Source organism: Ornithorhynchus anatinus, chromosome 8 (assembly GCF_004115215.2).
Source record: "Ornithorhynchus anatinus isolate Pmale09 chromosome 8, mOrnAna1.pri.v4, whole genome shotgun sequence".
Lineage (NCBI taxonomy): Eukaryota > Metazoa > Chordata > Mammalia > Monotremata > Ornithorhynchidae > Ornithorhynchus > Ornithorhynchus anatinus.
Genome location: NC_041735.1, coordinates 26,948,254 through 26,970,543, shown reverse-complemented (window position 1 = coordinate 26,970,543; position 22,290 = coordinate 26,948,254). Strand labels below are relative to the sequence as shown.

Below are 22,290 nucleotides of genomic sequence, written 5' to 3'. Positions count from 1 at the left end.
AATCCATTCTCTTCCACAAACTCCTGGCACAATTATTTGGCTTGACACGTGTGAAAGGGGCAGAGTGATGACTACAAAACTGAATTATGAAATGCTGGAAGAAATGGCAAAGGCTGATAATAATCATCACAGTATTTGTTAAGCACTTACTTTGTGCCAAGGACAGTTCTAAGCGCCGGGGTAGATACAAGGTAATCAGGTTGCCCCACGTGGGGCTGACGGTCTTAATCCCCATTTTCCGGATGAGGTGACTGAGGCACAGAGAAGAGAAGTGACTTGTCCAAGGTCACACAGCAGACAAGTGGCCGAGCCGGGATGGGAATCCACGTCCTCTAACTCCCCAGTCCGTGTTCTTTCCACTAAGCCACGCTGCTTCTCTACATTTCCTAACCTTCATGGAATCCACTACCAGAAAGAAACTTTGGGCCTGCCTCGCTCGAAGACTTTGTAGGTTCTTCCCAGTGGCATTTGAGAAATTATACTGGCTCTTTTATCCATGTTATGGGCTGGGAATGTGTCCGCTAATTCTGCTGTATTGTACTCACCCAACCGCTTAGCACAGTGCTCTGAACTCGGTAAGTATTCAACAAATATACCGTTGATTGATTTAATAGTAGACTTTTGAAATATTCATAAGATAGAAGCAGCGTGGCTTAGTGGATAGAGCATGGGCCTAGGAGTCAGAAAGACCTGGGTTCTAATCCAAGCTCCGCCACATGTCCGCTGTGTGACCTTGAGCAAATCACTTCACCGGGCCTCAGTCACCTCATCTGTAAAATGGGGATTAAGAGCGAAGGGCCCACGTGGGACAGAGATTGTGTCCAACCTGATTAACTTGTGCCCATGCCAGTGCTTAGAACACTGCTTAACAAGTACTATTACTATTATTATTACTATTAGGGACAACTAGCCCAAATCTTCTTTGCGGCAGGGGACAGTTGGGGGGCTCTGGAGTCATCGCTGCAGACTTAAGTGGGCGGGAAATTTCACCCTGTGTCCCGGGCTTTCCTCTCACTCCCACGTCCTTGCAGACCGTCGTGGGGAACACTCCGGAGGGAGCATAATAATGATGGTGGTATTCGTTAAGCGCTTACTATGTGCCAAGCACTGTTCTCAATTTGGGCTTCTGACTGACCGGAGGGGACAGATGACCTTTTTGGGGCCTTGGGGCAGTTGTCCCCGTTCTGCTTCTCCTACAGCAGGTCGGGGAGGGATTGGAGAGGAATGGAGCCAGCAGAAGAGTAGCGGATTGATGCTCAAAGAGTGATTCCGATACCTTGTTTCAGAAAGAAAAGGGAGGGGGGGAGTGAGCATGCTTCCAACTGTGTTGATCCTGAGCTGGCATCATTTTGCCTTCAGGGGCAGGGCAATCAAGCTCAGCATTTTCAATACCACTGAAAATTTCATTTACCTCTCTCATCTGAGAGATTTAAGAATTCCACGCCTATCTTAATCAGTATCTTGAAATTTACCCCAACGCTTAGTGAACTGCTTTGCACAGAGTGCTCAATCAGTACAAAGATAATCATACCGGATGCTGTTTCAGCTGATTCTCAAAAGATTTTTAGAACTAGCGGCTGGCTTGACAGATAAGGCTGGTTTGGATAAAATGGCTGGTTTGAAGGTAACTGTCCCTCAGTTACTTCACCTGTAAAATGGGATTAGGACCGAGAGTCCCTTGTGGGACAGGGACTGTGTACAACCGGCTTAGCTTGCATCTACCCCAGCGTTTAGTGCAGTGTCTGGCACGTAGTACACACTTAACAAACTGGGCAGGGGGCAGTTGTTTCCTGGGACCAAGGGTGAGGCAGAGTTAAAAGGCAGGATTCCAATTTTTAATCCCTGCTAGTGCCTAATAATGGTCCCCGTGTTAGTGTCAGATCTAGTTAATCGAGGCTACGAGGAGCAGCGTGACTCAGTGGAAAGAGCCCGGGCTTGGGAATCAGAGGTCATGTGTTCGAATCCCGGCTCTGCCACTTGTCAGCCGTGTGACTGGGGGCAAGTCACTTCACTTCTCTGGGCCTCAGTTACCTCATCTGGAAAATGGGGATTAACTCTGAGCCTCATGTGGGACAACCTGCTGACCCTCTATCTACCCCAGTGCTTAGAACAGTGCTCTGCACATAGTAAGCGCTTAACAAATACCAACATTATTATTATTATCATTACCTCGCTGCATCCCATACAGAACAGACTCCATCATCTCAACTCTAGTCTTTCTTAAGTGACTCAGGACTCTTCCTTATCTAGCTGAAAAAAAAAAAAATAAAGGAAGAAGCACTTCCAGGATTTGCCAAGCACTGGGGTCAATAGACTACACACTTAACTTGGGCGGGGGGTCAGGGGGAAAGGACACAGACCTGGGATCAGAGGATCTGGGTTCTGAACCCAGCTCTGCCACTCGCCTGCTGGGTAAACTTGGGCAAGTCACCTGACTTCTCTGTGCCTCAGTTACCTCATCTGTTCCATGGGGATTAAGACTGGGAGCCCTAGGCGAGGCGTGGACTCTGTCCAACCTTATCATCTTGTACCTACCCCATTGCTTCGTACAGCGCCTGGCACATGATGACAATAATACTGTGCTATTTGTTAAGCACTTGCAATGTGCCCGGAACTGTACAGGATAATAGGATTGGACACAGTCCCTGCCCCACATAGAGCTCACGGTCTTCTTCCTCATTTTACAGATAAGGAAACTGAGGCACACAGCAGTTAAGTGACTTGCCCAAAGTTACCCAGCAGACAAGTGATGGAGCTGGGATTAGAATTTAGGTCCTCTGACTCCCAGATCTGTGCTCTTTCCACTAGGCCACACGGAGTAAGCACTTAACAAATATCATTTTTAAAAAGTGTTTGCGCTCTCTGGAATTGTGACAGTCATCGTCCCAGTCTTTAATCCCTGCTGGCATTAGAGCAGGGGGGAGGAGTAATACGGGGACCCAGTCCTTAGATGGCAAGTACGGGCCTGGGAGTCAGAAGGACCTGCGTCCTAATCCCAGTTCCACCATTTATCTGCTGTGTGACCTTCGGCAAGTCACTTAACTTCTCTGTCCCTCGGTTACCTCATCTGTAAAATGAAGATTAGGACTGTGAGTCCCATGTGGGACAGGGACTGGGTACAGCCTGATTGACTTGCATCTATCCCAGCGCTCAGTGTAGTGACTGGCACAGAGCGCGTACTTACCAAATACCATGAAAAGAACATTTAAAATGGTGCAGAGTCCCAAGTAAGAAGGTCTTTTTAAGAGGAGAGAAGATTCAGCAACTGACCCAGCACCCTCCATGTTCTAAGTGGATTCTGAAGGGGAGACCATCTTGTGAATCCCTTGAACTTTCTTTGGGTCCAGCAGAAACTACTGAGCTTTTCATCTGGAGTCTCATTCACTCCAGGAGGCTGAAGTAGAAATCCGGCGCATGTCACCTCCGACTTTGGTTAAAGCTCTGGTTGCATGCAGGGAGTACCTTGCCCACAGTGAGAACTCCACAATAATTGTTGATGATGCCAACGGGAAGCCCCAAGAGAAGGCATCTGCCCTGTTTACCTGGAGGTAAAAGACAACCTAAGCCCCTGAGACTCAACCTCTTTTCTGCGTTACACTTGGTTGCCATAAAGTGGCCTGAATTCAAGCTTAATTTTGGGTTCCTTTTCTGACAGCGTTCCCAATCTTACACATAACGGGAGGAGGTTGGATGCAGATAGGAAAAGGCTTGGGGGAGATCTGCAAAAGACGATTCGTGCATTTAGCTTTCCCCCGGTCTCCCAACCTCCAGCCTCTCCCCACTCTAATCTTATACCACCCGCTACTGCTCGGCACATCTCTCCTCTTCCCAAAGCCCTTCCCTGGCTACTCTGGGTCTCTGCGCATCACAGTCGGCTTCAGAGCTCTCGAGCATCTGATCCCACGTTGCTTTTCTGCTCCCTTTGCCTGTCATTTCCCAATTCGCTGTGTTCATTTCTCCAAAGTTCACCTGCTAGCAGTACTTCACTCTCCACTCTCCCACTTCATCTCCTCACTCTGCTCTTCAAGCTTGGAACTCTCCCCGCTTCCCAACATCAGACAAATCCATAGCTCTCTCCACATTCCCAGCTCCACAAAAATCCCACCTCTTCCCCAAGCTTTCTCTGACTGACCTCCTAGCACCCTGAGCCATATCATAATAATAATAATAATAACTAACGATAATGGTATTTTGTTCAGCGCTTACTATGTGACAAGTATGATTCTAAGCGCTGGGGCAGATACAAGCTCATCAGGTTGAACACAGTCCCTGTCCCACATGGGGCTCGCGGTCTTAATCCCCATTTTACAGATGAGGTAACTGAAGTACGGAGAAGTGACTTGCTCAAGGTCACTCAACAGACTAGTTACGGAGCAAAGATTAGAAGCCAGCCTTTCTGATTTAAAGGCCTGTGCTCTATCCATTAGGCCATTCCACTTCCCCTTTAGCCAACTCTAGCCCTTAATACCACCCAACGATCAGGTTACTTATTAAAGCCCTAAGTGCTGGGTTCGATACTATATATACAGATCGGACACAGGCCCCGTCCCCCGTTATTTACGCCCTCTGTAGCATTCATGAGTATATGTGGTCTCGATTACTTGTTTTGATCACTCGAGTTATAAATATTTTTTATGTTTGACTGAATGATCTGTCTCCCCCATTAGAGCGTAAGCTCCTGGTGGGCAAGGACCGTGTCATTTCTTTATCCTGTATTTGCCGACTGTCCAGTACAGGGCACCGTACCAGATGGGCGCTCGATAAATGCTACTTCTACAACAATCAAGTAATCAATAGTATTTGATTTGAGAAGCAGCGTGGCTCAGTGGAAAGAGCACGGGCTTTGGGGTCAGAGATCATGAGTTCGAATCCCGGCTCTGCCACCTGTCAGCTGTGTGACTGTGGGCGAGTCACTTCACTTCTCTGTGCCTCAGTTACCTCATCTGTAAAATGGGGATTAAGACTGCGAGCCCCACGTGGGACAACCTGATTCCCCCGTGTCTACCCCAGCGCTTCGAACAGTGCTCTGCACATAGTAAGCGCTTAACAGATACCAACATCATTATTGCTTGATTGATTTAGATGCATATATGACATATATGCATCCCAACTCAAGCTGAGAAGCAGCGTAGCCTAGTGGAAAGAACACAGGCCGGGAGTCCGAGGATCTGGGATTTAACAGCGGCTCCGCCCATTTTCTGCTGAGTGACCTTGGGCAGGTCACTTAACTTCCCCGTGCCTTAGTTGCTTCACCCTTAAAATGGGGATTAAGACTGGCAGTGGCGGGTGGGACGTGAACTACGTTCAACCTGATTAGGTTCTATCTACCCTATCGCTTAGTAACAGTGCCTGGCACGGAGTAAGTACTTAAAACCCTAAAAAAAGAGCCCAGTGGTTTACTCAGAAGAGTCTCACTGCATTTGCTCAATGTGCTCAATCCTACTATGTCTCTATATCTTATTAATTCATCCCCTCCCTCTTCGTCCGCCTATTTTTATTGGTTAATAGAAAGCTTCGTTTAGGAAAATTAAATGGATCGTGTCTTCTACTGATTAACTACAGTGCCCTGAGTCACAAGCAGATGTCACCGTGATATCTTCCAGCTTCATGTGAAGGTACGGCTTCAAGTTGGTCTAATTAAATTACTTTGTTTCTGCACCATTGCCTGGAAAGACAAGCCTATCTTGTAGTTGTTCCTCTGAGGCTGAAAGTGGGTTCCCTTTAACTAAGCTTTATTTCAGAGGGGTTAATCAGCCTCTGTTTGTACTTATGCAAATGAAAAGAAACTTCGGCTAGAAAACTATTTAGTCGACTCGGATTTTATCCGCACAGCTCTGGCCTGTCAGTGACTCTGATCGCTGATCCGGCTCGGTCTCCAAGGACCTGGTGTGACTCTATCCCCTTGGAGAGATTGAGCTTGAGGCTCTCGATCTGCTCTGTAGTGAATTCGCTTCGGTCGAAACAGCTTGGCCTGGTGGAAAGAGCACAGGATTTGGAGTCATGAGTCCTGGGTTCTAATCCTGGCCCCGTCACTTGCCTGCTGTGTGACCTTGGGGAGTTTCACTAGGCTTCTTCGGGATTCAGTTTCCTCATCTGTAAAATGGAGATTAAATACTTGTTCCCCCCCCTCTCCTTTAGACCGTGAGCCGGGACGGGACCGGGACTACGTCTGGTCTGCTCATCTTGTGTTTACTTAAAGGCTTAGCATATCACAAATACCACTATTTGTAGATATTACTGCTATATTAATAATAATAATAGTAATAATAAGTCTGTTGCCGACTTGTTCATTCCAAGCGCTTAGTACAGTGCTCTGCACACAGTAAGCGCTCAATAAATACTATTGAATGAAAATAAATAAATACTATTGAATGAATAATAATGATGACATTTGTTAAGCGCTTACTATGTGCAAAGCACTGTTCTAAGTTCTGGGGGGATACAAGGTATCAAGTTGTCCCACGTGGGGCTCACAGTCTTGATCCCCATTTTACAGATAAGGTAACTGAGGCTCAGAGAAGTTAAGTGACTTGCCCAAAGTCACCCAGCTGACAAGTGGTGGAGCCGGGATTAGAAACCACGACCTCTGACTCCCAAGCCCGTGGTCTTTCCACTGAGCCACACTGCAATAATAACAATAAGAATAATACCATCTACCCAGACATCCCAGCCAACATGCAATCAGATACGATGAGGGAACTTCTGTCAGGAGAAACTTAGAGCTGTTCTAAAGCAAACAATTCTAAATATTCAGAACCCTGGCATTGCTGTGTGAGCAGGACTGACATATACTAAGACTAACTGGACAAGGAAAAATGCATATTAACAAAGAATGCCCCCCAATCTCCCTGCCTGATGAAACTACTCAACTGGGGAATGAACAGGGGAGTAATCAGACTGTCCCTCACCAGGATTTGAAACAAGTACAGCCCTTATAAAGGGAGAAAGAAAATGAGCCTAGCACTATCAAGGGCTAGTAAGGCAATATTGCAAACCGGATAGAAAAAAATCACTGTATTCACAAAAATGCCTCCCTTTACTACCTAAACCCTTTTCTGAATCCCAAATATAATCCCATGCTGTCCATAGTTAACACCTTTTCTTTTAGCAATTGATGAAAAATGGCCTCAAAAACAAAACATCAAGGTCAACAATTGAGATTTTCCTAAATTTTTTAATTTTAAATTTTTGATAATGCTAACAAAGACAGCTGTTTTAAAGCTACCAATAAGAAAATAAAACTGAGTTGTGCCCTTGTTTCAGAAGAATAGTGCATTCCAATATTCTGTCTCAGACATCGGCACCTAAAGACACCAGGAGAAAGTCTCGCTGGCAGCTTATCTTCCTGGTACCTTCTAACATTCCTAATTCTTTCCTCTACTAACCTTATCATCAAAGAATTTATCCAAGTCCCTTTCAGATTTATTGATATTTTCTGCTGCACAACTTCCCGTTGAGATGAATTTCAGTTGCTTACCACCTGCTAGACCTATCAGCCATAAATCTCCCGAAATCAGCCCTCTAACCTCCCTATTTTTTTTCCCCCTCTAATAATCTATCAGGGATCTATCATCAGTGAATGTATCCAAACCTTCAGGAATCTCTTGATATTTTACGCTTGTACACCTTCCTAAGTTAATGAATTTCAGTTGCTTACCACCCACCCGATACTTGGATGAACAGATTTTGTCTTATGGAGAATGGGATCCCTTCTAGATTGTAGATTCATGCGCCTGGTCCTTCCACTGGATGTTAGAGATTCAACAAAAGCACCCTAAAGATAAATATCCAACTGAAAATGAAACATTTTATATTGGACTTATTTTGTCACTCCTAAAACCCTCCAGAAAAATTTGTTTTACCGCTCCTATATTTAGTAGAAAAACACATAGTTCAGTATGTAGGTAGTAGGAAGATGGATGGGTACATATATGCTCCTTCCCTACCTCCTCCCTTATACATACATACATACCTACACACACCCACATGCTCTCCCCCAACACCCACACTTGTACATATTTATTTAGAACTAATCTGTATTATTAAGACATCGACACTATACATTATTAATGTGGGTTACCACGACTGCCAATCAAAAGTTTCAACAAACATTTTGGCCTAAATTCAGTGGCCTCAGGACCATATTTTTCTTCTCCTAAAAAACTTGAACATTGTCACGAGTCCTCATAATTTTCTGCTTCAATTCATTTTTTTTTTTAATTCTTTCTCATGACATTGAGCTTATGGGAATTTTGCCAGACTGAAGGTGTCAGCGCTGGCATGAAGTTCTTTTCCAGGGGACTGTGGTCAATTGATTATGAGGAGAGAGGCAGACATCAGTCAAAGGCTCTGTTTTGTTTTGTTTTTTCAATACAACTCTCCGAAGTTTGGTGAACTATGATAAAAAAAATAAAATGGAATCAATCGAAGGGTCTGGTACAGAATGGAGCTACTGGAATTTTAGGAAGGAGAGAGAGATGCACTACAGAGGACATGGCAATGCATGACTTAAGTCTGGGGAGTTTCACAGCAGGCTGTTTGGATAGTAACCATCAGCTGAAAAATGGCTCATTGACAAAATATGGAACCCCACTGTGAAACCCTTTAACTATATCAAGCACTCACATTCGTCTAGAACCTCTTAACTATACGTGGAAGGAAGAAAAGCTCGTTAAACAATGTTTGCAAAAGCCCACCTTTACACCGAGCTACTGACAGTATATAAAAAGTCCTTTAGAAAATGAAGAGGAAGAACTTGTCAGTTTTGCTTCTTCGCAAAACAGGTGTTTTTGTAAATAGGCCTTGGCTCCGATTAACTAACACCGCAGTTCAGGACGCACTTCTCCTCTGGCGGACTAGAAAGGTCAGTTTGACGAGATGGGATGAAAGAAGAAGCGAAGAAGCACGAAGATGCTCGGTGCAGAATCTGCAGAACTGCGGTACATTTCAGAACCAAATCTCTGAAAATCAAATGCGATTTTTGTCCTCGCCCACAAACATTTCAGACTTTCGCTTAACCATGTTTCCCAGAGGGCAGAATGGGAAAAACAATATCAAACAACATTTAGCGGAAAAGTATGAAAAATCTCACGCTCACCCAAGGGTTATCCAATTCAGATTCAGTTCACCGAGAGGAAAACTATGGAGCTTCCCGATCATTTTCATAACGTAGAGGCTTTTTGTCATCACCTGTCTTCCGGAGGCGCCATTCTCTCCCCCGGAAACTGATCGGGAGCGCAGGGTCCGGCGAAGCAAAGATACCACTGGCTCTCAAATATCGGGTCAATGAATAAGGTCATCCTGGACCAAGAGGAGCAGAAGCAAAACAGACACTTACCTTCTCTTGATCGTGAGCATGGCTCCCAGAAGGATGATGACAAACATTAAGAGTCCTGCTATCACTCCCGCCATTTTCACAGTGTTGTCAACCTGCTTTTCAGGCTCCACCGAGTTGGAGTTCTGTGTGGAAGCTCCTTAAGAGGAGGGAAAGAAGATGCGGGGAAATAAAAACAACTCAGATAAAACTTCAGTCTCCACACAGTGGAATTCATCCTAAATACTTTAGGGACCTAGAACTCACCACACCAGAACAAACCAAATGGTCCCATCTGTTCAGGAGGTTGCATTTCCATAGGCCTTGACCAGATGTTCCAAAGGAAAGTGGAGGCACCCAAGAGTGTACCAGGCAGCTAAACATCCCTTCCTCCTCTCAAGGATAAACACTGTTTTCCCTACAACCTGAAGACTGGATGCTTTAACTTTTGGCTCAGGGGGGAAAAGAGGAGCTCTGCTGTTTGACAGAACAAGTGCCCTGTCCCCAAGCCACTGGGATTTCCCAACTGCCACTGCTCTGCTCAACCAAGGCCTTCTCCATCCTTTCTCCGTCAACTGGAAGTGGAGAGGTTGGGGCTGTGACTACCAGGACAGTTGAAATTTGAACTGTGGGGAACCTGAAACCCCGATCTTTTAGCCACAATGCCCTATTGCTCTTATTGTATTTACCGTTATCCTTTTCGTTTATTCATTTTTTTTCATTCTTTGATCTTTCCTTTTGTATCTGTTGCCCGTCTCCTCTCTCCTCATTGCTCTTAGATTGTGAGCTCCTTGGGGACCAGGACCATCAATAATTCTGAAATTTGTATTTTGTTCCCGCTGCTTAGAACAATGTCTCGTCCACAGTCGGTGTTTAAATAACTTTTGCGGGAAATGAACAACTTTTACCCTGTTTACAGGCGATTCAATTGTACATTCAATTTCTTCCTTTCATTACTCAATATTTGCAAGTCTGTCTACGGTATGAGAGTGCAAGCACCTTGTAGGAAGGAAATCTGTCTCTTGTTTATTTTGTACTTCCCAAGCACTCCGTTCAGTGTATTACACCAGTCGACGCTCAGTACGTGCTAACTCTGCTTTCACCTCTACAAACGCTATTATTTTAAATATATATTAATCATCGCATGACCCATCATGGGCTGTGTCTTATTTAAGGCAAATGCCTCAATGATCTCAGCAGTAGATTTAGTTGCGTACAACATACAATACTGGGCTGGTAATTTGACAAGCACTTTGGGATCCTTTCAAATGAAAGACGCTAATTAAAAATAAACAACCATTAGCATCGCATAATTAGATATTAATCAGAAAACATAGGAGCAAACACTTCCTACCCTAAAATCAAACTGGGCCAGCAGAGCCAGGCGGTCAGAGGAGAGCCACTTCCCCGTCTGCCTTCTCACCTAACCCTTTTCTTTCTATTTCACCTGCCCGTCGTTGTGGGCAAGGGAATGTGTCTGCTTATTGTGGCATGGTACGCACACAGGTGCTTAGTCCAGTGCTCTGCATATGGTAAGTGCTCAATAAATATGACTGAATGAATGATCCCAACCCCTTAACCAGTATCTAGAGTAATACTTGAGTTAAAGAGGGAGATTAGCCAAGGAGTTTTCTAGCATGACTTCTGAGCCAACTAATAGGCTTGAGAATATAGACTGTAGGCTTCCTGTGGGCAGGTATCATGTCTACCAAGTCTGTTGCATTGGACTTTTCCAAGTGCTTACGTAGTACAGTGCTCGCAACACACTAAGCTCTTGGTAAATACAATCGACTGACTAGGGAACAGCACGCTCATTAATTACTGAGAGGCCTAGATCTCACCTATTCTCTACCTTTTTGTACTGCTGATCTTCTGTTTTCTTTTTCTTTGTTTCCTCCTCTACCTCCATTTCTTACTCATAAAGAGCTCTGCCTTCCGCTTCATGAGCCAGAGGGCACTCACATATATTTTCCTGGGAATGGAATATGCTGTCTTCTTTCTACCTACCTCTCAGATTCTCCAGCCCAGTTAGATTTCCAAGGTTACATTTGTGAGTTCTAGACCTGCAGAAAATACTCAATGAAGCTGCCCAACACAAAATCACATGAGAGGATGGACTTTGAACCAATGCCAGCTCTTCCGCTTGCCAATTTCTAAAATGGTGTTTTGTAAAAGGGGGTGGTGATGGCAGGGTGCTTTTTAGCCCTTGGGAGAGTGACTCCAATGAAAAGTGCTAGCTGAATGCCACACCTTCATCTTCCTTTCTTCATTTCACTTGTCTGTGGTGCATCTAATTGGCATATAAGTTCATTTAGAAGGGACCATTGGTTTCCTTATGTTATACGTGGCTTAATTCATGGTGGGTGCTTTTATGATAACAATAAACAATAATTTGAGTCATTACCTGTGATTCATAGAGATAATTAGGCAGTGGATGCACTATTATTTCTAATAGTGCTGATTTACTGAGCTATTCAAGTTTCGCACACGCGTGACAAAATTGGTGATGGGAAAGGTAGCCCGATCAATCAGCGTCACCGGCAAGAGGTTGAGGACATCTTTTAGCATGGGGTGGGGGTGGAGATAGAAATCATGGTGCTGAGTTAGCCCCCAGATGTGGATAAAAACATCAGTATTTCCCATCTTGAACTTCTCCTTGCAGTGAATTTAGGAACTCTTCGCAATTTGCTAAAAGGAGTCGGGGACTTCTATTGGGAATGGGAAAACCGGCTGCCAAATCCTGATACGGATTAAGGATTTATAATCATTAAAGCAAACGCGCTAGGAGAGAAGAGAGAAAACACGGCTAAGGCCACCTTCCTTATAAGGCCAGTTCCTTTAGAACCTCAACCGGTAGAAGAGTGAGGATTGATCAGTCAACTTGTCTAAGATTCTAAGACTGTTAACCCCCTACTCTTACCCCAGAATCTCTAAATTTAGGTGTTAAATAATAATCAGTTTGATTTAGTGGGCATCCCATTGCTGAAAAACCCCAGAGGGAGGGTCTGGCTATCATTTGCACTGTGGCTTTTCTCAGGGAGGAGAGAATCGCTTCTTACGATGTAGGCATGTGCAGAGAGTCAATGAGTCCAGGAGGAACTGAGAAAATACTACTACTACTACTAATAATAGCATTTAACACTTATTATGTGCCTGGTAATGTACTCAGTGCTGGGTAGATACAATCAAATCAGGTTGGACACAGTCCCTGACCCACGAAGGGCTCACAGTCTTACTCTCTATTTTACAGATGAGGTAACTGAGGCACAGAGAAGTTAATAATAATAATGTTGGTATTTGTTAAGCGCTTACTAGGTGCCGAGCACTGTTCTAAGCACTGGGGGAGATACAGGGTCATCAGGTTGTCCCACGTGGGGCTCACACACTTTTAATCCCCATTTTACAGATGAGGGAACTGAGGCCCAGAGAAGTGAAGTGACTTGCCCACAGTCACACAGCTGACAAGCGGCAGAGCCGGGAGTCGAACTCATGACCTCTGACTCCAAAGCCTAGGCTCTTTCCACTGAGCCACGCTGCTGCACGTTAACACAACCGACAAGTGTCGGAGCCGGGATTAGAACCCAGGTCTTTCTGCCTCCCAGGTCTTTGCTTTAAACACTAGGCCATCCTGCATCTCTTAGAGAGAAGGCCGGGCGAGACCCAGCCTGCGCTCTGCCTTGGTGATTCTCCGGCACATATGTTGAGTTTCGTTCTGTTCCCGAGAAGAACCCTCAGTCACCAACTACCTGAGCTGCTGACAACTAAGGCCTAACTCTCCTGCAACTCTGTCCTAAACATCGCTCCAATCCTTTCACCTTCAGTGGCAGGGAAAGTCGAGCTGATTAAGCTTCCAACTCAAAGTACAGAGAAGCAGTAGAGGAGTCGCCTAGCCAAGTGGCAAGAGCATGGGTTTGGGAGTCAAAGGTCAGGGGTTCTAAACCCAGCTCTGCCACTTGTCTGCTGTGTGACCTCGGGCAAGTCACTTTACTTCTCTGGGGCTGTTACCTCATCTGTAAAATGGCGACTATGACTGTGAGCCCCACGAGGGGCCACCTGATTACCTAGTAGCTACTCCAGCACTCAGAACAGTGCCAAGGTACATAGTAGGTGTTTAACAAATACCATTTTCAATGAATTAATTATGATCAGCTGCTTGGAACTCCTGGATGTAAACTATGCCCAATCCCACAGGGCCTTTTTTATATTAATTTTCCAGAACTAAATCACTGTGTCTTTGTTTTCAATCCCAGCAATCTTTCCCCATTGGGTATCCTTGCATCCTCCCTGTCATCCGCTTCCCCCAAATAGCTGTATGTTCCATCATGGTCTTTCATTCATTCATTCATTCAATAGTATTTATTGAGCGCTTACTATGTGCAGAGCACTGGACTAAGCGCTTGGAATGAACAAGTCGGCAACAGATAGAGACGGTCCCTGCCGTTTGACGGGCGCACGGTCTAATCGGGGCTCAATAGCCCATCATTAGAAAAACTCTAATTCATCTCAAATTTTACCTCTATGCACACGGCTTGAGGCATACAACTCTTTTTCATGACTTGGTGTTGTCAGGCAAAGGCAGTGGCTGTCAGGAACTGGAAGCTTTCAGACAAATTTTAATTTTTGAGAAAGCAGCGTGCTATGGGTGTGGTAGTGATTTGAAAAGAGACAAGAATCTATAAACAAGGATTAGCGGAAGCATAAGCTCAATCAGTGGGAGGACTAGGGTAAACACCCAGCAAGGAGTTAAGATTAGTGATACTAAATTGAGCCAGAATAATGAAAAAAGCAATAAGAGAGTCATTGATTGTTGTGAATCCAGCCAAATCCATCGTGAAAATGTTTTCTTTCCTCTGGATCTTTAAAAGGCATTTTTTTTTTAATGTGTGTAGAAGTAGAAACATTTCATTTCGGCTAAGAGCAGATCTACTCCCCAAAGGTCTGGGATAGATAGAGGGAAAAATTATTGGTCACAATATTGCTGCTAGATCTCACAGGGAGGTGACAGAAGGTTTTCATATTAAGAGCCTATTTGAAAGGGATGAGGATGGGAAAATCACAAATTAATTTCACATCCGTGGTGTCAGGTCAAATTGACAGGCTAGCCCGGGAAAAGACGGGGGCCATAAAGGGTGGTAGTCCTCAAGCTGTTTGTGGCAGTCGGCTGATAGTCGGGTGACATCAGCAGTTCCTCGGCGAATAATCGATCTTCAGTGATTGGAAGGGGGCAATTGGCGGAATAGCCAGCTATAAATAACAAGTTTAATAGGAACGGCGTGAGAAACACCGTAGCCTTGTGGGGAGAGTATGAGGCTGGGAGTCAGAAGGACCCGGGTTCTAATCCCAGCTCCACCACAATTCTGTTGGGGCACCTTGGGCAAGTCACTTCATTTCTCCGTGCCTCAGTTACCTCATCTGTAAAATGGGGTTAAGACTGTGAACCCCATGTGGTCCAGGGACTGTGTCGAACCTGATTGAGCCGGTATCTACACCAGCACACTGAGTACAGTGCCTGGCACATGACTCCTCTCTTTCATTCAACCCATATACTAAATCCACCACTAAATGCTGTCGGTGAGACCATCACAGCCCTGCTAAAATCCGCCCTCTCCTCTCCATCCAAACTGCCAGCACGTTAATCCCATCGCTTCCCCTATCCCGCCTCGTTTCCTTTATCAGCCTCCTTGTTGATCTCCCTGCCTCCTGTCTCTCTCCAGTCCAGCTCATACTTCACTCTGCTGCTCAGATCATTTTTCTACAAAAACACTGGGGCCGTGTTTCCCAACTCCTCAAGAAACTTCAGAGGTCGCCCGTCCACCTCCACATCAAACAGAAACTCCTCACCATTGGCTTTAAAGTACTCAATCACCTTGCCCCCTCCTAGAGAAGCAGCGTGGCTCAGTAGAAAGAGCCTGGGCTTGGGAGTCAGAGGTCATGGGTTCTAATCCCGGCTCCGCCGCTTGTCAGCTGTGTGACCTTGGGCAAGTCGCTTAACTTCTCTGTGCCCCAGGTACCTCAGCTGTAAAATGGGGATTGACTGTGAGCCCCACGTGCGACGACCTGATAACCTTGTACCTACTCCAGCGCTTAGGATAGCCCTTTGCACGTAGCAAGGGCTTAACAGATGCCATCATCATTATTATCATTACCTCACCTCGTTACTCTCCTACTACAACCCGGCTGACACACTTCTTCCTCTAATGCCAACCCTCTCACCGAACCTCGATTTCGTCTATCTCACCACCGACCTCTCGCCGACATCCTGCCTCTGGTCTGGAACGCGCTCTCTCCTCATATCTGACAGACAATTATTTCCCCCCCTACACATTTCAAAGCCTTATTGAAGGCACCTCTCCTCCAAGAGGCCTGATCCCTGACTTCCCTTTCCTTTTCTCTTTCTCTCACGCCCTTCTGACTTACTCCCTTTATTCATTCTCCCACCCCAGCCCACAAAACTTACGAATAGATCTGTAATTTTTTCATTTATGTTAATGTCTGTCACCTTCCTCTAGACTGTTGAGCTCATTCGTGGGCAGGAAATGGGTCTGTTCACTATTGTACTCTCCCAAGCGCTTAGTTGCAGTGCTCTGCGCACAGTAAGTGCTCAGTAAATACGATGGACTGAGTTAACACAATAAAAAAAGGAACAAGCACTGAGTAGCTAATGAAGGGTGACTCTCTGGGTCTTATGAAAATGGAGTTGACACTGCCCTTCCCCCTGTGATTTCTTGCCCTAATCACCTCTCTTGGTTCTTCCTTACTCTTCTCTCTTACCATGCCTCTCTTTTCCTTTTAGAACGGTTTTGTGAATTGGACGCTTCTGTTCCCACATTTTTGCCACATCATTGAAACACAAGTACTTAAACTCTCCATGTGGGAGAGGGACTGTGTCTGACCTGATTAAATTATATCTACCCCAGTGTTTAGAACAGTACTTGACATATAGTAAGAGCTTAACAAATGTCATAAGAAGAAGAAGAAGAAGAAGAAGAATTAGTTCAACGAGGGAAATGACTGGCTTGGTGGCAGTGTGTCAGAAAAACAAGGAGAGCCATAGAAAATCATAAGCAAAATGCAAAAAATCAAGTCTGGGAGGTATGCACGGGGGTAAATGTTGCATAAAATGTCATCCTTCTCTCGGACACAGTACCGTTCAGAATCTAGTTGGATTCAAGGAGTTAAAGGAAAGAGGGAGAACTTGAAGGGCAGACACGATTAAGGGTTGGAAAATGGGAACCGTTAAGGAGACGTCAAAGAAGCGGGGATTATGGAGACACAGGAAGAAAATATGTCGGGTAATAACACGTAGAGAAGCAGTGTGGCCTAGTAGATAGGACAGGAAGCTGGCAGTTTTGAAGGACCTGGTTTCTAATTCCGGTTCGGCCACCTCTCTGCCGTGTAACCTTGGACAATCACTCAATTTCTCTGTTTCTCAGTTACTTCATTTGTAAAATGGAAATCATGACTCTGAACCCCATGTGGGACATGGACTATGTCCAACCTGAATAACTTGAATCTACCCCTGCAGTGAGTACAGCGCCTGGCACAAAGTAAGCGCTTAACAAATACCATTAAAAAAAAACAAACCCCAAGGTACAGATCTATGAAGATTATTATGAGGAAGCTGACAAATAAGATCCCTCTAGACTGTAAGGTCCCTCTTGAATGTAAGTTAGCTGTGGGCAGGAAATGTGTCTGTTTATTGTTATATTGTACTCTCTCAAGCACTTAGTACAGTGATCTGCACAAAGTAACCTCTCCTCCCTTCTCTCTTTCTACCGCCTACCCCGCACGCTCCGCTCCTCCGCCGCCCACCACCTCACCGTCCCCCGTTCTCGCCCATCCCGCCGTCGACCCCCGGGCCGCGTCCTCCCGCGGTCCCGGAACGCCCTCCCTCCTCACCTCCGCCAAACTGATTCTCTTCCCCTCTTCAAAACCCTACTTAAAACTCACCTCCTCCAAGAGGCCTTCCCAGACTGAGCGCCCCTTCTCCCTCTACTCCCTCTACCTCCCCCCCTTCACATCTCCATAGCTTAACCCTCTTTTCCCCCCATCTCCCTCTGCTCCTCCCCCTCTCCCTTCCCATCCCCTCGGCACTGTAACCGTCCGCTCGACCGTATATATTTTCATTACCCTATTTATTTTGTTAATGAAATGTACATCGCCTCGATTCAATTTAGTCGCCATCGGTTTTTACGAGACGTTCTTCCCCTCGACTCTATTTATCGCCATCGTTCTCGTCCGTCCGTCTCCCCCGATTAGACCGTAAGTCCGTCAAACGGCAGGGACCGTCTCTGTCTGTTGCCGACTCGTTCATTCCAAGCGCTTAGTACAGTGCTCTGCACATAGTAAGCGCTCAATAAATACTAATGATTGAATGAATGAATAAATACTGTTGAAAGAATCAATGAACGAAGTTGATCTCCAGCCCCACAGGTCACAGGAGCAGAGGCAACAGGCTTTCAGACAGCTAAAGTGTTCAGTCTGATGGCAGAAAAAATGTCTGGACTGTAATAGCGACCCTAGTCCTTGCAGCCTATAATTGAAGAAAATAATCCATGAGAAACGTGATCTAAAAAACAGTGGCAACAGCCACAACTGTTAACACTTAACTGCGCTGTTTGTTAAGTGCTTTCTATGTACCAAACACTGTTCTAAGCGGTGGGTTAGATTCAAGGTAGTCAGTTAAGACAAAGCCCTTGGGGCTCTCAGTCTTCATTTGCATTTTACAGATGAAGTAACTGAGGCCCAGAGAACCAAAGTGACTTGCCCGAGGTCACACCGCGGACGTGTAGCAGAATTGGGATTGGAACCCAGGTCCTCTGACTCCCGGGCCCTTGCTCTTTCCACTAGGCCACACTGCGGCTCGTTGACATCTACACAGGGTTTGAGAACTGGACCTTAAATGCTCTTTCCTCAGACACTGATCCAGACCTAAGGAGAAAACTCCACAAGAGGGAAGTCAAATCCAATCAGCTCAGTTGTGAGGATTTTCCTGGGGTCCAAAGGGGAGACCTTCCCTCTGCTCCTCTCCAATTTCCCAATTCCCTGCTGGATGGTTGCAGGAAGCAGAAGCTCATGCCTGGGGAATCCCCTAAAATGAACTTGGGGAAAATTTGGTGCTGGAGCCAGAGAGTCTCTTTAAGGAGTTACAGGGAAGCTTTACTGGCTCCTACTGTATCCCACCTCCAGCCCCTCACCTTTTCATTCATTCATTCAATAGTATTTATTGAGCGCTTACTATGTGCAGAGCACTGTACTAAGGGCTTGGAATGTACAAATCGGTAACAGAGAGAGACACCTCCTGCCCTTTGACGGCCTACAGTCTAATCGGGGGAGACGGATGTCTCACCCTCAACCCCCCCACACCACACTAGGCAACCCCGTTCCCTCACCATGCCCTCTTTGAGGTCCTTCTAATGGGCTGATGCACAATAGCTACTCGTGGCCAGTAGAAGTAAGAGCATTTATTAAGCGCTCACTGCGTGCAGAGTGTTAGACTGAGCTCTGGGAGAAAAATCATACAAATGGGAATTAGACACGGAACCTGTCCCTCCAGAGGCTTACAGTCTAAGAGAAGATCGTTTCTACTGACTCGTATTGTACTTTCCCAAGCGCTTAGTACAGTGGTCTGCAGCCGATAAGTGCTCGATAAATACCATCGAGCGAATAGCTCTAGCCGTGGGTCTTTAGATGAACGCACATCTCTCCCTTCCCTTTCCTCCTCCCCTTCCGGCCGCCATCCCACCAACCGACCCAGAGCTCTCCTCAGAGGATGAGGTGAGTCGATATAGTTTATTTTCCCTCTCCCATGTTCACCTGCGTTTCTTTTACACTTTCAATTGCCATTATGGAGTATTTTAGACATAGCTTCCCTAAGGAGATTCAAAGTTCTAATGTATTAATAATAATCCTGTCTGTTTCTGAATATGGGCCCATTGGAAAACCTATTTAAGGAAAATGAGAGCTTTAATGTATTAATAACCTTGGGTCTGTCATATCTTTGGAAGCTCTATTTAAGGACGTGGGCAATGGTAATATATTAATGCCAACATTCTTAAGAGCTCAGAGATAGAGGGAATTGGTGGTTTGTAATATCTTGTTGAAGGGTTGCTTCCTGTAGGCTCTGTAGGGGTGACAAGTCACTAGACCAGTGAAACTCCAGGACCAAGAAAGTTTACCCACAGTTTGCCTCAGATTCAGCAGGTCAGGTTGCTTTAACAAATATGCACCAGACCCTGTCCCTTACACACCGACTGCCAGAAGGATCCAATTTATTTTTTATGGTATTTATTAAGCACTTATTATGTGTCAAGTGCTGGGTTAGATGCGAGTTAATGAGATTGGGCACAGTTCCTTTCCCACATGGGGCTCACTGTCTAAGTAGGGCACCGAACATGTATTGAATCCCCATTTTTCAGAGTGGGAAATTGAGGCGCAGAGAAGTTGAGTGACTGCCCAAGATCATACGGTCACACCCAGGTCCTTTGACTCCCAGTTCCGGGCTTTGTCCAGCGCTGTTTCCCTACTGGATCTAGATTCTTATGCTCCAGCAGAAGGTGGGAGGTGCGATGGCGAAAGAGAGATAGGGGCACAAGCTAGGGGAGATCACGACTCCTCCAGGAAACTAAGCAGCGTGGCTCAGTGGAGAGAGCACGGGCTTGTGAGTCAGAGGTCGTAGGTTCCAATCCCGGCTCCGCCACTTGTCAGATGTGTGACTTGGCGTAAATCACCTAACTTCTCTGTGCCTCAGCTCCCTCACCTGTAAAATGGGCATTAAGACTGTGAGCCCCACGTGGGGCAACCTGATCACCTTGTATCTACCCCAGCGCTGAGAACAGTGCTTAGCACATCGTAAGCACTTAACAAATACTGTTATTATTATTATTATTATTTTAATATCTTACCTCCTACCCTATTTCACCCCCTATTGCATCTCATTGCACTGTAAGCTCCTTGACGGCAGAGATCTTATCTTCCAGCTCTATCCCAAGTGCTAGTATAATGCTCCACACATAGTAAACACTCGATGAATATCATTGATTGATTGACTCTATTCTTGGGCCTTCCTCTCCCAAGCACTTTCAGTCATTCATTCAGTCGTACTTCCTGAATGCTTACTAATTATGTTGGTATTTGTTAAGCGCTTACTATGTGCCGAGCACCGTTCTAAGCGCTGGGGTAGACACGGGGGAATCAGGTTGTCCCACGTGGGGCTCACAGTCTTAATCCCCATTTTCCAGATGAGGTAACCGAGGCACCGAGAAGTGAAGTGACTTGCCCAAAGTCACAGAGCTGACAAGTGGCCGAGCCGGGATTCGAACTCATGACCTCTGACGCCAAAGCCCGTGCTCTTTCCACTGAGCCACGCTCCTTCCTGTGTACAAAGTACTGTACTAAGCACTTGGGAGAGTACAATATAACAACAGACACATTCCTACCCACACTGAGCTCACAGTCTAGAGGGGAAGTTAAATAAATTACAGATATATACAGATCTCACCTTACAGCACCGAGATCTTTAATCTCTGTGACTTTCCATTACTCGTAATTAACTTTAATATCTGCCTTTCACTTCTTAGTGCCCGCTTGGAGGGCAAGGATTGTGTATACACGCTTTTAGTGTAATTCCCAAACACTCGATACAGTAGTCTGCACAGACTGAGCACTCAATAAATACCACTGAATGACCGATGGGGAGGTACAGAGAAGTAGAAGAGGCGAGAGAGGACGGGACACGGAGAGAAGACTCCTATCCTGGGAAAGCTGGAGGGATCCCGGAAGAGTGAAGTGCTCCCTCTCCATCTCTTACGGATCAACCCACCAACCTCCCTCCCCATCCCAAAAACCCGGACTCGGGAATTTTTCATCAAGAAAACGATCCGCTTCACTTCACAGATGATCTATTCTACTTAGACTTACACTCGTAGCACAGAGAGTTTCTACACACTCAAAATGTCTGTCTTGGCGTCGCACAGGTTCTCAAGATTCATGCTTAGGCCACAAGGCCGGGGTGAATTGGCTCAGTTTCCTCATCTGAAAAATGGAGATTAAATACCTGTCCTTCTCTCAGTTGCTTGTATCTACCCCAGTGCTTAGTACGGTGCCTGGCACATAGTAAGCGCTTAACAAATGCCATTCTCAGAGCAGCATAGCACAGTGGATAGAGCAAAGGCCCGGGACTCAGAAGATCATGGGTTCTATTCCCGTGATCTATGCCACGTGTCTGCTGTGTGACCTTGGGCAAGTCACATCTTCTCTGTGCCTCATTTACCTCATCCGTAAAAAATGGGGATTAAGATTGGAAGCCCAGTGTGGGCCAGGGACTGCGTCCAATCCGATTAACTTGCACGACCACAGCGATCAGAACAGTGTTTGACACGTAAGAAGCGATTAACAAGTACCAGAAGTATCATTATTATCAACGGTACTGATTGAGCACTGACTGTGTGCAGAACACGGTACTAAGTCCTTGGGAGAGAGAGCACAATACAGCATAACTGATGGGCACGCTCCCTGCCCATTGTGAGTTTACAATCTAGAGGGGGGAGGCAGGCATTAATATAAATAACTTCTATAATTTAAAAATTTGTACATAAATGCTAGTTAGACTGTGAACCCCATGTGGCACAGGGACTGTGGCTGACCTTGTTATCTTGTATCTACCCCAGTGCTTAGCGGAGTGTTTGACACATAGGAAGTGCCTAATGAATACCAATTATTATCGTTACTGTGGTTATTATTGTTATCGTTATTATTGCGTCCTCTCTCCTAGCCAGCTTTCTGAGAGACGCCTGCTGAGTTCAGGCTGTCTGTCCGCAGGGTGGTTCTGAGCAAGGAATCGTCCTCTAACTTGAGTTTGATGGGAACTCGGAGGCTCTTATTTCGGTGGCAAATTGATTGAGCTGAAGACTCCGTCGATGAAAACTAATTAATAGGTCATTTTCATTAATAATAATAATAATTATGGTACTTGTTAA

The 22,290-nt window shown here is 45.6% G+C and overlaps 1 protein-coding gene across 9 annotated transcripts in view; it reads right to left on the bottom strand.

Moving 5' to 3' along the window:
- The window catches only part of PTPRT (protein tyrosine phosphatase receptor type T), a 900,646-nt gene that overhangs the window by 140,344 nt on the left and 738,012 nt on the right, over positions 1-22,290 (bottom strand). For all 9 annotated transcript variants that reach the window (XM_029070022.2, XM_029070024.2, XM_029070020.2 and 6 more), the window contains one exon: positions 9,338-9,473. In XM_029070022.2, the coding sequence (XP_028925855.1) occupies positions 9,338-9,473 (136 nt within the window). The remainder of the gene's footprint in view (positions 1-9,337; positions 9,474-22,290) is intronic.